Source organism: Dermacentor andersoni, chromosome 4 (assembly GCF_023375885.2).
Source record: "Dermacentor andersoni chromosome 4, qqDerAnde1_hic_scaffold, whole genome shotgun sequence".
Lineage (NCBI taxonomy): Eukaryota > Metazoa > Arthropoda > Arachnida > Ixodida > Ixodidae > Dermacentor > Dermacentor andersoni.
The window spans coordinates 202,395,610-202,412,573 of record NC_092817.1 but is presented as its reverse complement, the minus strand read 5'-3'; the positions used below and the strand labels follow the sequence as shown (position 1 = coordinate 202,412,573).

At 50.5% G+C, this 16,964-nt stretch overlaps 1 protein-coding gene across 2 annotated transcripts in view; it reads right to left on the bottom strand.

Moving 5' to 3' along the window:
• trc (Serine/threonine-protein kinase tricornered) overlaps nt 1–16,964 on the bottom strand; it is a 122,888-nt gene that overhangs the window by 75,525 nt on the left and 30,399 nt on the right. Inside the window, exon 1 of one of the 2 annotated variants that reach the window (XM_050185343.3) lies at nt 1,145–1,252. The exons of the other annotated variant lie outside the window; for it this stretch is intronic. Within the exon in view, the coding sequence (XP_050041300.1) occupies nt 1,145–1,180 (36 nt within the window). The 5' untranslated portion in view covers nt 1,181–1,252. Of the gene's footprint in view, nt 1–1,144; nt 1,253–16,964 lie in introns of those variants that run through there. 2 annotated transcript variants of the gene reach the window in all.

The following is a 16,964-nucleotide window of genomic DNA, read 5'->3' as shown; positions in this document are numbered from 1 at the left end:
ATCGCCGCAGCTACCGAGCGAGTTTCGTCGCTGCATACATCACGCGTCGCCTGTCGCACGGAGTTTAGCGCGACACATGCGCAGACGCGTAAAATGCCGCGGCAATCGTGTCACGTGCCTCGCGCAGACGCGTCTCCCATGGTTGGATACGGGGAATGATAACGCACAGCGGAAGAAATAGACAACAGGAAACTGGTTAGGAAGGTCCTTTCCTCGCACTTGTCAGTCACCACGGGTGAACGCGTGCTATGCAAAGAGGGCGTTGTTGCAGCAGACGCACGTTGCTGCTGTGCCGGTGCGTTCGTTCTTTCGAGTTTTCCCAAGCGGAAAACGCCGCATGCCGAGCGGCACTGGTTGCAAGCGCCGACTCGCGGTCGTCGGTGCGTGGAGAACAAAAAATGAAGGCAGTGGAAAAGTATCGAAATGTCAAAACGGGACACGTACACACGGCGAAAAAAAAAAAAGTGATGATGGTTGCCATCGTGCGCACATATCGACGCGAGCGACGAACGGTACACGTCAAGAAGGGGCGGCGTTCGCTGGCAGAGGCGCGCTCCAAGCGAGCCACCGTAGCGGCCTCCCGATAGGCACTGCACTAGGGCTCCGTGTTATTTATAAGAGCCACTCAGACATCGCACGACGCGGCAAAAGAAAACGCTCTGGTGAACGAGGTGCGGGAGGAGAGGAAACCGAGGAAACGAGAGTGCACGACGACGCGACTACCATGCAAGCGCGGTTTGCTGTAGCGTTCATAAACAGTGTACCCTTGCACAACCGCGAGAAGAACGAAGCACGCAACGCTCCTCTCTGCGGAGCGAGCACAGCTGGTCGCGGCAAGGTTGTTTAGGGCAGACGACTTCATGGCGCGAGCAGACGACAAAGCGAAGTACGGCACCGCCGTGGCCGTCTGCGCAAAGCACTAGCACGCAGTGCCGCCGCACCACGCGGCAAGCACAACTTTCTCAACACGCACATACATACATAAACAACACGCACGCGCCAGCTGTGGACGAGTACTCACTACCGCTATCGGGGTGCGCACGGTACCCGTCGGCTGCGGATCGCAAGCGGAGACAAGCCTCTACCGGCGCTGACGGCGCGCGGTAAACAAGGCTACATGCACGTGAGACGTCTTCTGCGTTACCTGATTTCGGCCCTCGAGCATCGCGAAAACCTTCATCACCGGTCGTCGCGAAGAAGGCCCCGGAACACAAACGCGCGCGGGACACACACACCTTCGCAGATCACGTTTCGGTCGGCCGTCGCCATGGCGACGCCCAGAGCTACCACAGCGCGACGCCACTGTCGCCGTGCAGCCGCTCTTTTTCGTCTGCTCTCGGCCGCGAAGGTGCGAAGTCCTCGCGGACAAGGACGCTGCTGATTATTCATCGCGCGCGCGCGGAGATTGAACCTGCCAGCTGTCCCGTCGCAGCCACTTCCAGCTTTCACGCGGCATTCCAGGGAAACGAAAGAGAAGCCACATCAATCTCGCACGAGGCAGGCGTCCTTGGGTCCGACAACACCGGTGCGAAGACTCGCTTATCATCACGGCCCTTGCGTAGTAGCGTTTAGTGGCGCAAACGCAGATCAACACACCAATGAACACAGTGTGCTCGGCTTCTGTAGCTATGTAATATGTAACGCCCATAGCGCGCAGGAAAGGTCACACCGATGCAGCGCTGTCCTTCTACTCGATGTACGCAATTTCATAGAACCACACAAACAAAAAGCAAAGTATGAAATAGAAAAGTTGTCTGAAAGGACATCTGATCTGCCTAATTATCGTCGGTGAGTAAGCAGTCACGAAAGGCTATTCAGCTTTAGCATGGGCAAACCGGCACTTTCAGAATGTCTTGCTTCGCGGAACTCCCAACATCTTGCAACTTCGAAGCTTCCAACGTTTCGACCCTGGAAACATGGAACAACTTATTCATGCCATGATTTCAGCAGAAAGCGGTAGCGCTTCGAAGTCACCCACAACTCTTGCCAACTTAAATTTGTGCGCGAAAACGAAAGAACCAGACTGAAGTATATATAAACATGCAAGACACCAAGAGCAAACTATCAACTGTTTATTTTTAAGAAAAATTGGAACATACAGCAGATGCTTCTTTTTATGCGCAGCGGTTAAAACGCATATCTATACTCCGCCTCACTAGTTTCTAGCAGCACTGCGGAATTTTCAGGGCTCCCTAGCCAACAGGAAGGTTAGATGCCCCTCAAGATGTGTTCAACCGCGCCGCGTCGTCTGCTCAGCGTCTGCTTGCCATCCTGTGAATACATGCTCAACGGTTGGTGGAGTGACGCAACAAATGTATTTGTGTTGTAACCGTAGAATTCGTTTCCATGAACGACACAGCAGGGCTTCGCTTCATCGATACGCTTTCACAGCAGTTCATTGCAGCCTCCTTAGCCAGTTTTAGCAGCAGCGAAATAAATGCTCGCTGTTACTAAATGTTCGCTGACGCCACCGACACTATGCCAGAGCGGAGTAGTGAATTGATGATGCAGTGAGCAATCCGGCCTTCGTACCGTTCCCCATCGTCAATGCATCACCAGCGCTAATGCTCTGGCGCCATCTGCTCATGAAAAAAAAAAAAAAAACTTGCAGTCCTATAACAGCGTCAAAACAAAGAGCTGATCTCGATAATAACGACAAAACATACCGAATGCTTCTTCCTCAGCGTGAGATGACTAAGCGACGATTGATTTTACCCTATATTTGTTGCTTTCTGGGTGGCGCCAGTAAAGGCTAAACCCCATGAGAGCGATTTTGTGCGCGACGAGCGACGAAACGAGCCGTCGCTTGAACAGATCACTCGGTCTTGTCGCTCGATCGCTCGGTTCAGGAAATCTAGAATTCATCGCTCGTCGCCCGGAAATGCTATGAGCGACTAGTGAATAGCGCGAAGCCGGAACTCGACATACAGGGTCCTGAATATTTGGTTGCGCGTGTTCAAAAAAAGATTTAGTATACGCAGACGACATGACCATATCGAGGGCCAAGGGTAATGTAGGACAGACAGAGACCAGTTACAGGAAAGTTTATATGTTGCAGAGAACACACTGAAGGACATGGGGTTGAAATGCTCGGCAGCCAAATCAGAACTCTTGATGATTAAACATCGCAGAAAAGGTCGTAAACCATTCAGGAAGATGAGCCAAGAGTGTGCTTATACACTCTTGAAGGATCCGCAATCAGGCTAGTTGAAAAAATCAAGGTTCTTGGGTATCACGTAGAAGGAAACAATGCTAACTATAGAACAATACAACATATATCGAATAAAACAGATGAAGTCATTAGATTACTAAGGAGAATTACCAATAGACACAGAGGCTTAGGAGAAGACAGCGCTTTGAGGCTAATACACGCCTTTGCTCTCTGTCACTTCACTTACGTGGCTGGATTATTCAAATGGAAGCAGGCAGAACTTAACAAACTTCATGTGATGCTCAGGAAGCTCGTTAAAGTAGCCCTAGGGATACCCAGTAACGCTGCAACCGACAAACTCATTAGTCTAGGGGTGCACAACACAATGGTAGAAATCGCGGAGGCCCAACAGCTAGCGCAACACGAAAGATTGACAAAATCACGAGCTGGCAGGAACATATTACAGGCAATAGGTGCAGAACTGAATACATCAAGGAGCCCAATAGAAGCTGAAGTAGAATTAAGGACCGAAGTTAGGAACAAGGTCAGAACCAACCCTTTCCCCAGAAACATGCATCCAGAATATAATGTCTAAAGGAGAAAGGCAACAGCTAAAGCACTCTTGCAGGAAATAGAGCAGCAGAACCAACTGGCAGCTATAGTTGATGCTGCCAGGGTGAAAGGTAAAGAAGCATATACGGCCACTGTATCAAATTATCAAGGGAAGATGCAATACGTTATCACTATTTTTACCAAGGACCCCATGGTGGCGGAACAAACGGCAATTGCTCTAGCCATCAGGAGTAATAAGTGGGCCTGCATTTACAGTGATTCGAAATCCGCTATTAAGTGTTTTGATAAAGGCTACGTAGTTGGAGTTGCACCTAAACTTTTTGAAAACATTGTGATTATGAGAACTGAAATCCGATGGTTTCCTGCGCATATGGGAAAAGTGGACGAGACTCGGGTAAACCTCAATGAGGTTGCTCACTACTTGGCACGAGGACTTGATAACCGCGACAGTCACAACCGAGCTGTTCACCATCAAGCCAGGGAATCTAGAGATCATTTAATAACATCCAAAGACATTACCAAACATTACTATTTAGGACGCAGGCAATTCCCATTGCCACACTTAAAACTGAACAGGGCTCAGGCCGTCTCACTGCGCTACTTTCTGCTGGCGTTGTGGCGGGTGGAGCACGCAGCGCGATGTGTGCGCGCGTGCTCAGCCTCGGAGACCAGTGGTGCATTTCTGAAAATTCCATTCACTAATGTGACCTTCTAGCAGTATTCTCCTTTAGTTTTAAGCTGCGGTTTAGTTCAAACTGTTCGCTGTAGATTACATTGTGTGACTACTTGGTTCGGTGGACGTGGTTTCCGCCCATGAATAAAATAGTTTTGGTTAGTAATAACAGCTTACCTAACAGTGTGAATTACACTTGTCCAGGAAAGCGACAGTTTACGAACTGCGCGAGCGTCCGAAGCAGTGGTAGATGTTGGATTATAGATATCTTTGCTCCATATAGCGCATGGTCAAAACACGCGACATCAACGTTTATAGATCTATAAACGTTGTGCGGCATGATCACGCGAGGCCTTATTGCGGCGTTAGCCCGTTTTGTTTCCTTCTTTTTTTTTCAAGAAAGAGGATGATAACGAATTTTCTTTTCGGCTTTGTTCGTCTCGTTCTCTACGGCGCACTCATCCGCATTACGGACATTTTGTCCTCCCAGACAGCCGTGGCATTCTTTTTGTGCAGTCCCTCTCGGATATTGCGGCTTTACAGGGGCAAAAATGGCGATTCCGAAGCACATAGCTTATATATGTATCATGCTGGTTCACCAACCGCAGTGATCGCTGTTTTGAGCAGCGTCATCGGCCTCACACAGGAGGCTGGCGTAGATATATCATAGTGATTTCACGTCTACTAGACTAGGGATGCTTTGAGAACGGAGTATCACAAATGTTTGATAGCGCCTGACGCTTAGATGTTTCGGGGTTGCCTTAGGTTGACCGTACACGAGCATGCGCTCGTATGTTTTAGTTCCTACGACAAGCGATCAGATAGTGAGTAGATTTTCAATTTCCTGGCAATACACAGACGCCGGTTCTCTTCGTTGAATTGAAACCGATACATCCAAATTAGTTAACAACACGTGCACCCACCGCGGCTGACGATGCGCGTCACGTGTTTGCGACCCCAACAGTATTTCCGCATACTCTACAGTTACCGATGCACGGAAAGGCTACACGTTAGTTCCCCGACGACCTTGGGTGAACGAACATTGCGTAAATTTCACCAAGCGCGAGCCAAAACCTCTCAAAATCGTTCCGCAGCACAAGCAGCGCCGCGCCGGATCGCACAAGCTAGAGAAGAGGAAAGGCTCGCCGCGCGACTTTTTCTCCTCGCCCGATGAAAGGGTCTATAAGACCGTCTTTTCATGGGCGCCACCATATTGCTACGCAGTGGCGCCATCTATGGGCAGTCGGCATGCTGGCTTGGGCGAGCGCTCCGTTTTGAACTTCTCGTGAACCACCGTGAACTAGTTCACAGTGGTGCAGGCAAATCGAACAGACCCTATGTCAGACTAATGTGCACGGAGTGCGTAAGTTTGAGAGGTCCCGAACTGCAGGTATGGGTATGCGTATGCACATCAGACGTGCGTAAGCGGGGGTTTTAAAGGCGCTTGCGCCCGTGTGCTGCGTCGTCTGCTGCGCTGCCGCTTCGCTCCTGTACGCCTGCACCAAGTTGGCACCGACTGTGGAGTGGGTGCAACGTAATCGTGAACCGGCCCTCCACCTTTCCTGCACCTTTTGAAACGAACGGCGCGGTTCAGCGGGCGCCATTGCTCGACCGCTGAAACGAATGGAAGGGTGCAGCACCTCGTGAACTGGTTCAGGCGGTGCAGGCGAATCGAACGTACCCATAACATAAAGCCTGCACCGCGTCTGCGCCTTTGCATTGGTTTCGAGTGTCTCGCTGGGCCTGCACCTCAGAAATCGAGCTGCACGATTCCTGAACTTCTCGTGAACCGCCGTGAACCAGTTCACAGTGGTGCAGCCGAATCGAACAGACCCTTTAATTCACCTTATGGTGGCAGCAAGTATGACAGCCCTTCTAACCGGGAGGTAAACTTGAGCTGAACTGAACTTGTGGCCGTACCCTTCGTAACAGGCGAGTAAAATACTCAGGCCGAATGAGAAACAAAAGAAGTATTAAAAAAGCGAAAATCATCTGAAAGAAAAAAAAATAAAAAGCGGCAAGAAAAAAGACACTTCAGGTTGGTGGCGCCGTCTAGTGACGCAGAGTTTACGTAGAAGGGCGGCAGACGTTTTATTGCAGTAATTAACTATATTCTACTTATCTGCTGGTGTAAAGTGTGCGCAGCGGTGCAATTTACAACAAACAAACCCTTTTTATGTATTGATTAAATAAGAACACCTATGTAACAAAAGGTTTCCCGTGTTGCAGGACGCAGAGCCACAAGATGTCGCTACCGGCCTTGTGACTGGCGTCTACGTTTGCCGTTTTCCGTAAAAAATAATGCGTCTATGGACAAGCTAATGCTTTCTAGTATTCGCCTAAATGAATATTTCGCGCCCACCACACGTTCATTGGATCCCGTAAAGCCTCAATGTCAGTCACTACCATCCTTATGACATCACCGTATGCATTGAGCGGCACACGCAGCTAAAACGTTTTCGGCCATCGCGGTAGGTTAGCGCGGAACCGTAATACCGTACCGTATACCGCACTTAGCGTACGGCAACGAGTAACTGCTAGAACTCTATGGCAATCGCGCGGGGACACCGTCCACGGTACTGACGCACCAAGCCCACAAAAACAATGCCAAGGCACGCGCTGCTGATGTACTGTGGAACAGGCGACACGAGCCTAAAACGAGCCGTTTTTGTTCCCCCAGCTTCATCTTGACACCACCGGTTCGAGATCGGTGAAACCGAAATGCTAAGGACGTATGGCGCACTTCGTTCGTGCAAAGAGGCAGCTCGGAATGGAGTCAGCTTCCGTCCTGCATCGTCTGCATCGATCCCTGACTCTTCACATCGTCACTATGCGAAGACCTACGTTTCCCTTGGTTTTCCGCCTACTCTCTCCAGCCTGTAACGCCGAATGTATTGAGAGCAGACAAATCAAATCAAATACTTTCTGCCTCTTTTAGTTTGGTCCCCTCAGCCGGCTGGACGATAGTGTCTACAGCTGTGATCTCGCCGACGACTATGGGCGAAGCCACACTGTTTCAATTTCAATTAGATTTATTTAACAAAAGGTATCCTTGCTGTACTTCTGCATGTACTAAGAACTGAATAAATAAATAAAGTAAAAAAAAAGAAACAAGACGAAGCCTAGCAGACCGACACAAATTAGGACAACTTGCATACCTAAAATAACTTGAAACTGAGCTAGCTGACAATTCATCTTAGCAAGTTGCTTAGTAATCTTAGTAAATTGCAAGAAAAGAAGCCCCTTCTTTTCACTGCGTGAAAAAAAGAATGTGGGGGGGGGGGATATTGGGGGGCAGAAAGGGGGTAAAACACCCCTTTCTCGGGGCGTTTGTGCGCGAGAGCGCGCTTCTACATGTGAGTGAGTTCTTTTGCGCACTGAAGCAACGTATAAGAAAGCAACATGTATCAGGCAACTTGATCACATAATAGAGTCATACACGAAGTTATTTACACTATGTGCTCTCACTAGGCAGAAAAGAAGAAACACGCAGTGCATTCGTATCACTGATCCGACTCGTCCGGCTACCCGAGCTTTCGCATCGTATACCAGAAGGCGCTGCGTATGCACTGCGCTCGCAACAACGGTTACGTCACCGCGACCCTGGTCGTCGCGGACTCGGAAGCAAAAGCCTTCTTGCTCGCCGTGCAATGCCAAGGGCACGATGCGCCACTTCCGCCGGCCGGTGCGTGACGCCAGATTCGCGGCGAGGACGACCGACGCTCACGACACGAGAACGCGTGGCAGAGCTCTTTGGGATGTACTCGAGCGTAGTGTCCACGACGTGTCTAAAAGCTCCGCGATCACTTTCGGCGCAGGCAGCCAACAAAAGCATAGCCTTCGAGATCTTTTTTTTTTTTTCTTACCCTGAGGCAACAGTCGCTGGGGCGCGGATTTGAACGGGACGTAGGCTGCCGAAGAATGCGTTGAACACACGAGAATATACGTTCTCGAAAGTTACTCGTTGTCACACTGAGAGGGGCGAGGAATAAATGTCCCGGCGCCGTCGTGTGGCCGCCCTTACTGCTTTCGCTGTGTCCGTCTAGAAACAAACGTGTCGAAAAGGCAGGCGCCGTAATCCCACTGCGTCTCGCAGCGGTGCCGTATCGCGAGCACGGACGCGGCCTCGCCGCATCTGCAGTGCTGCCTCTGCGAGAGGCAGCCATTCGGACGAGGTGCTGCGCTACCGCACGTGTTGGTGACTGCACATCAACACGGGAGTGGCATTATCTACTGTGGATGTGGCGCACAGTAAACGCTGAAGAGTCCACTGTTGGGCTAGTTGGTGGTCCATATTTGGAGTAGTAGCTTAGCGCGAATAAAACCACGGACACACGGCACTTGTCCTTGTCTGTCTTCCTTGTGTCCGTGGTTTTATTCGCGCCAAGCTACTACTTCAAATAGCTAAACTCTGAGATGGAATCGAACAGTGCAAGAACCGACTCGAATCGAATACTTTTCGATTATTGAACAACCTTTTACAGCGAAAGCTGTATATGACTAACCTTCCGTAGTTTCTTCGGCATCCGGCAGCAGAAACGGACTTCGCGATTTCTAACAAACCTACACACAATAAGTTTCATTGTTTTCTTTGTGTGAGACAACGTACGGGTGCAGTGCGGCGGCGCAGATGCCAAAATGCGGTACAGATTAGAACGCTCGCCGTGAAAAATAGCATTACGTCAAGGTTACCGCAGTATATAAGCTGGAGAGATACCGGCGCTAATAACGATGTGGCGGACACGTATAGTTCGTGCACCCAAAAATCAACATGCGTACTAAAAGCGCCGGACGGAACAGCAACGAGAATGTAAACGGCGTCGGCGCGAAACGACCAGCGACGAAGAACGTTCCCGCGACGCTGAACGAAAACGACAATCGCGAGCCCGGGCAACCATTCCCCTCTGTGAAGATGGAATGGCAACGAAAGCAGTTTGCTTTTCGTTTGAGAGCTTTGAATGCCGTCAGCTTTCGTTGACATTCCACCTTCGCAGAGTGGAATGGTTGTAATTTCCTTCACCATTAATGTAAATGTGCAAATTAGCAACATTAGAAAGTTTGTCAGTATATACTTTATACATGCATTGTACACATTATAAAGCACGTCTAATGAAATGCACTAATTCATAATTGCGAAAAAATAAGTGTGTTCGCGCACGGAACATTTGGCGGACCATACGTGGTCATGAATTATCGGAATGAAATTTTACGAGACAAGACGCACTTATTTGCGAGCCCGTCAGCAGACTAAACCGGAAATGCGCGTGGACAGCATGGAATGCAGTGGCAGAGCGGAACAAATGCTCCACAGTGGAAGAGAAGTGTGCGATCACTGCATTCTGCCGATGATAAGACGTGGGGCAGAAACTTGGAAGTTAACAAAGAAGCTCGAGCACAAGGAGCATAAAGATGGGGGCCGATCCCGAAGTCAGTGCAGTCCAACACAGCCTATCAAGGCTATCGCGAGAGAAGAATGCGAGAAACTGGCACGTGATCCGCACGCGCCTGGCGTTTCAAAGGGCAACATTTGAACGAGAGAAGCGTGCGCGCGACAGTGCCTTTGTGGTTAAGAGCATTGCGCTGCTGTGCTGGAAGAAGTACGCTCACACCATCGATTCCGTATAGCCTCACGAGCAGACTTGACTGAACAGGAAGGAAACTCGAGGTACGTTGAGCGATCACGTCACAGTGCGCACGAAATCGCAACATAGGTACGAGGTATATAGAAACGCCGCTCTAATAAGTCAGAGTGTGCAAGGTCGTCCGTGACGCGCGCAGCTGTCAAGACGTCTAAGTACTCATAATTTAGGTACGCGATAACGTAGAGTTCGCGGTTGTGAGCGCTGGCCTACTTTCCCGCTATGAATTGATACCAATTCGCTCAGCTGTCAGCAAGTTTCGCTTGCTATACACTCTGCTTAGGCAAAACTTAAGTGGGCGAGTGCGTATACCGCTTCGTTTTGCAAAGAGGCGTGACTAAACGGCACGCTCCAACACGTCACGTGCCACGCTAGCTGTGCTGTGTAAGGGAGATCGAGTGCGCGCACTGTACCATCGCTTTGCATGGTTGACAAAGATTGCTCGCGGTTTACGTGGCACATGTACACGCACATGTACGGTGCGCCGCTCGCGCAACTTCGCGGCAAGGTTCTGAGGACCACGGTCACGTGGGGCTGCATGCTGTTAGATCGCGCATTACCGCCGTCCGATAATCGCGCGCTTAAGAGGAAGCTTTAGCTCGGGCTCAACATTGACGCCGCCTATTCAAATACATGTAAAATGCAAAAACGTATTTCTGAGATAACACCTGGACCGATTTTAATGAAATTTGTTGCATTTGAGAGAGAAAGTTACATTCTAGTGACTGTTGGAAGCGGAATTTCGATTTATGGCGTGAATTTTGTTAAAAAGATTTTCAAGCATTCGAAAGTTTGAAAAAAAAATAGAAGCACGAAGTGTACAAATTCATAGCTCTGCATCAAGAGCAGATATCGCGGTTCTGTAAAGGGCATCCACTAGATCACTTCAAGCGAACAAATTCGATGCGTCATTTTATATCTTACGTGAATTTGTTACGTTGTTTACGAGGGTTCTGCAAAAGCTGTATTTCCATATTACTAAATTTTTTTAGATTAATTTGTAACAGATAAATTTTGTCCGCTTTAGATGTACTACCAGATGCAACTCAGAGAATTGTATTATCTTTTTTTGTTACTGAGTTACAGAGTTGTGAACATTGTACTTTCGTTATTTGAAAATTTTTAATTTTTGCCAATTTTTTATAAGAGGTTGAGGACCTAAAACGATAATTCGAAGTCACAAGATATTAAGTTTTTCTTTTAAATGCAACAAACCTCATCAAATTTGGTGCAGTGGGTGCTTAGAAAAACGAATTCGCTTTTCACACGTATTTAGATAGGAGCACCCGAGCTAAAAGCCTCCTCTTAATTGCGCCATCCGCACCACGCAAGGGCGGTCGCTCGACTCGTGTCCACGCGGCTGGGGAGAAGCGCGGTGGTGGTGCTCGCCCCAGGCAGCGCGCCTGCGGTTACGCTGTCGAAGGGCGACACGCTGCAGCATGCACGGCCGAGTACCGTACGCACAGCGCGAGCTGGGCGCTGCTGTATACATATAGGTCATTGCCTACTGCGACTTCGTCATCCAGCACCTCTCCTTTTCCCTGTGCGCGACGAGGAGAACGCGCTTTCGACCAACCTCTCATCCTCCGTTCAAACGTCCGCCGTTGAACATGTATAGGGTGTCCCAACTACCACGCGCCGAGATTTAAACACGTGCAAATGCCGCAGCTGACCAGAACCAAGGTAACGTTGTTTGGCGTAGCTTGTAGGTACTCAGATTATTTTTTTTTTTTTTGCATTCCGCCTAATTACATAGTCTTTTAATCAAGTTCTCAAGTATTATAGATGATAAGTGTCAATGAGAAAGTTGAAGACCAACACGAAAAACTCCCGACAGAGGTTTCTGTTGCGCAATACACGCTACATAAAAGCGTTTTTCCGAGTGTTAAAAGAATCCCGCGAATGCACGGGAAAATGCCGCGCGACTGGTCGCTCGAGGCACTTGGCGTGTACTCGAGGCACCTCTCGAGGCACTTCGCTCAGACGCGCCATACGCAGCCGCCGCTGGAGAAGAGCCCGCGCTGCGCTGTGTTTCCGCGACGTAGTTCGCGTTGATGCGAGCGGCTGCAAGAAGGTCAATCGGCTCGCTGCTGCTGCCGCGTTTCTTCACTACAGCGTTTTGATTGCGAGTCTCCGCGGTCATCGAGTGAGATGTGTTCATGGTTGCTTGTGCGCGCGTGACACCGTGCTTGTTAATTTGGTTAGTATGCCTATACGTTTCCAAGTTTATACGGCCGATAAAGCTATACTCTGCTTACTTTGTATAGCTGTCCGCTAATTTACTATCGCAATCGATGCTTCGCCTTTCTGGCGAAGCTTGCAGGTGGGGGGCTTAGGCAGATCCCGTTTCAGCGGCCGCATAGCGACACGTTACTGCGGATGTGTAGTTTCATATGCTTCCCCATCACGGACTCCGTATCGACCGGCGTGATATCTTTTCAAGTGCCGGTTGCCGCGCACGTCCATCTGCTAGGAAGCACGCAATATCCTCCGGCGCCGTCCCCGTATTCCTCTCTCGCAACTCAAGCGCGCGCACAAGCGTCGGGCAAAGGCTCTCGCGTGTCTGCACACTCTGACAAAACATCAACCGGAGAACAAGCTGTACGCATGCACCGACCGAGGTGTAGGAAATGGTATCACTAGTATACGCTCAACACGCATGCATACGTATACACGCTTTTGCGGTCACTGCGTTGTCTAGAAGCGTACGGTGAGGGGCTAGTTGGTATAGCATTACGAAATCCAAGAAAAAACTGCGCAAAAAAAGGGACAAGACAAAGAAAGAACCACACGACACGGGCGCCCGTGTCGTGTGGTTCTTTCTTTGTCTTGTCCCTTTTTTTGCGCAGTTTTTTCTTGGATTTCGTAACACTGCGTTGTGTATGCCAGTGAACGGTCGTGTACAAATGAAAAACCGAAGAAACTATTAAATCACAACATCAAAGTCACAAAGTTTTGCTTCAGCAGGATGACATATTAACGCAGTCGACGGAAACTTGGGTGTACGGTAGACCGTCATTTGGGACGAAAAATTAACGGTACACTAAAGTTCAGCACATCGACACCGTCGTTTGAACGTCCCGTTCGTGCGAAGCCGTCGCCCTCCGACGCGGCGGCGATTGCGAGTTGGTGCGGCGGCGTCGCGCCACGAGCAGCGCGGCGCCGTCGGCGATGACGCCAGTCGCTGCCGTGTCGCAACGAGCAGCGCGCAACGCCCCGTGTTGTCCGATCGCCGAGAGGCGCCGCAGCGCCTCTCGGAACCCGGGAGCCATTCATCTGCCGCCACGAACAGGAGCTCGCAGCACGTTCGTACCACGTGTTGAACAAGTGCACGGAGACCCAAGATCAGAGAACACAAGACGGCACGGTGACACGTTCTAAATGTTACGCTCAGATCGAATCAAACGCGGAAATGGTCAATGCTTTTCGAGGGCCGCACGGACCATGGCGTGTGTCAGCTCTGTTAATGAATATAGCTTTATCGTAGCAATAAATGTGTTTATACTGTAATACCTCTTTCTCTTACATTTTTATTGGAAAGCAATGACCCGCTTACCTTAGTACTGGTGGCAACTTTCTTTGGCTCTGCGTGCGCGCGAGAGAGATTCCGATGTCTTTTACTATGGCTAAGGTCACACAAAGTGACCTTAGAGCGCACAATACAGGACTAAGCCCGAGGTCTCATCAACCGGGCGACGGCGGAGTCGGAGTCGAGTTCTTCCCGGGAGCACCTCCATACCCGCACCCTTCCCTTCCCCATTTCGTCTCCCGCATCCGCCCGGAAGCATACGACCTCCTCGTGTGCTCAATGCCCTCACCCCCATGCTACGCTTACCCACATTCTCCTCGAATGCCCGGCGGGCCCTCCCCCGCGGGGCCCGGAGCTACTGACTACCTGAGAGGAATGGGAGACCCTGCTGGGCTCGACGGAGCCGGCCAGGCAGAAGATCGCCACTGACCGGGCCGCCCACGTCATGGAACTCCATGAACTCACAAGCGTGTAGTACAGTGGGGTCGTGCGGGGACCCTGGGACCTACGTGTCCGAACCCCTTGGTCAAATAAAGTTGTTTCTCTCTCTCTCTAAGCGAAACCATCGCTGTAACCCGTCAAATGCACAGCGACGCGACCAACATTCTTTTCGCTGGATGTTTTACAACTTTAGACGCGCAACCACACGCAACAAAGACTTACGGAATCGCCATCTGTCGCAAGCGCCTCCCTTGCGTAGTATAAGGGATCACGCGGCGCGCTCCTCACAGGTTTGGCTTGCGGCGCTTAATAAAAACACCACGCGGCAGCCCTCCTGTACATTTCTGTAAGTACTCGCAAAACGAGGGAACTTTATTACTGTCGAAATAATAATCTTGGGCAAACTTAAAGCACAGAATCATTTACAGACGTCATCTCTTTACCGAATACGCACAGTGAAAGCCCCTGCGCGCGATCGGCGCGGTGGTCTCCCGAACTGGCTTGCGTGAAAGGTCGGCAATCGCTGAGCGCAAACTATGTGAAATACGTTCTTATAGTAGGTAGTCTGTATAACCAAATGGCATATAACAGAACGAAGCCTCAATGCATGCAGCCATCGCCCGGGTTCGCGGCGACCGACTGCGCGTCTGCATGCATATCCGCGCACAATGTTTCGCTTTCACTGAGAGCATTTTCGCGCCGTGCTGTGAGTTTTAGGCCGCAGCATATGAGCATTCGACAGTCCAGAAGCAACCATTGTTGCGTGGCCGTTATAAGAGCTGTTCGAAAACAACTTCGTTTTAACAAGCGACTTCGAGGCCTACGGCGACTGTGATGTGGCGTCGCGACGATTCATGTTTTCTTTTTTCTTCTAAATTCCTGGATGTTTCAATATTATTTCTCAAGTTGCGTTGCACTGTAGGCACTCAGCTGGCGATATCGCGCTGCTTTTTCGTAATCCAGTTCGTTAATTCATACCACAAACATGACCATATGCCATGCCTTTGTTTAATGCGCTTCTTACCACCCCCTTTTCATTCCAGTGAACTTGTCCAAACCGTCGAGACATTAGCCGGGCAGCAAGCGGGGCCGAACGTCTCAGTGTGCGTTTTCTGCTACTCACCGAACATCGCAGTCCCGGCGCCGCAACAGAAATTTTCCTCGCGTCTGTGCTTGCTGCATACCCGAGTTGCAGCCGATGACTGTCTGCCGGTTCTAAGTTTCGCGAGCCAAGCTTCACGCAGCTTCTTGTCCTGCGGCTACGTGTGAATAACGCTCACACCGGGCTCCGCTACGTACGTCCGGAACCGCGACACCGAGAAGTAGCCTACCATGCTGCACACCCTCCAAAGGCAGTCACTACCTATTACAGTGATTTCAAATGTTGTCAAGCAGACACCCAAGGCGAAAAAGCCTCACCACTTAATCAGAACCGCAGCGCAGGTGGGACTTTCGTTTTCAGCTCGCTTCGGCGCTTATTCCGAAGCAGCCGACGTGTCCACGTGATCCCTCATGCCACGTCACGCCGACGGTGGCGCCAGCTTTTCCAGTGGTGGAGCTCGCCGCCAATATATTCAACGCCCTGTTCCCTTTTGAACTAGAAAATGTGCAGGGAGCTGTACGCGGACGAATGATCTCACATCCAAACCGACAGATTGTTGACCCCGCCCAACGAGTGACCGATTACCGAGTGCATATGTCATACACGGCTAACCGTAGACGCGGCAGGCTTCACGCGCGATTCTCGAGCACAGATGGCGGCTCAAATGGCGCACGCGGGCCTGCCGATCACGCAGTGCCGCATCGGAAGCACTCGCCATTTATGTGACTTTCCTCGACTCTGCGCCTCCGCAAAGATAAGATAATCCTGTCAATGGCAGGATTATCCGCTTACATTCCACCGTGTCGGGCACTCCCCTCGCAGAACGCTAAACTTCTCGCCGAAGGAAGCGCGTACAGTCTGTTACCCCGCCAGAGTAGTCTACATCTGCGTTCTTTAAATTCAGCGACGCTACAGCACAATTAAATGGACACTGGCGTCTGCTTAGCACGCCGGGAAAGCATTCGCGAAAGCGGGAAGTGCTCGTGTCCGTCGCTGAGGCCAACGGAACGGACCATTCCTAGCGCCTCATCAAAGCTTTTCAGCATGGGGGATATTTCTCCCGCTTCATTTGCCGACTGTATAGGCCCGCTGCGGGCCCGGCGCTTCACTGCCGCATGCGTCGTCCAGCTTTGTGGCACCGGAAGCACAACTTTAACGTGGAATGCGAACGACAATTGTGGTGACGATTGCAGCTAGGAAACAAAGAAACAAATGACGAGAAAAAAAGCACGTCTTAGTCGATGACCGCGGAAACTCGATGTCGAAACGCTGCAGTGAAGAAGCGCGGCAGCAGCAGCCAGCGAAATGACCTTCGTGCTGCCTCTCGCTTCAACGCGCACTAAGCGGCGAAAACATGGCGCACACGAAGCTATCAGCACTCGGCGTATGCACTGTCCGCATCGCAGATCGCTTTCAAGGTAGGGCCCGCGCGGCTGCGTTTTGAGCCGCCATCGTCGACTCACCCTCGCACGCTTTCACTCGCACGTACAGCATACGGCGCGCGGTGACAATGGTATCGCGCTCGGATTTTATGCGCAACGTCACGGCGACGACAGAAATGCGCCTGGAGTGTCCATATAATTGCTATCGCAATGAAATGCTCAAAGTTGAGTCAGGTCCTGTGAAGTCGCGTCCGACACGACGCGCATGCTACTGCCGCGTCTGAAGAACGGAAGTCGCATATGCTATGCAGTTTATATATATATATAATCTCGTAAAAGCCGCCATCATAATTTGTTGCTAAAGCTTTGCATTTCACCCGAGGCACATAAACCTGGGTGCGCTAATGTACGCCTGGTTTTCTGTTTTAATGGAAACGAAGATAAAAAAATCCGCTGCGACAGTTTTCAATTATG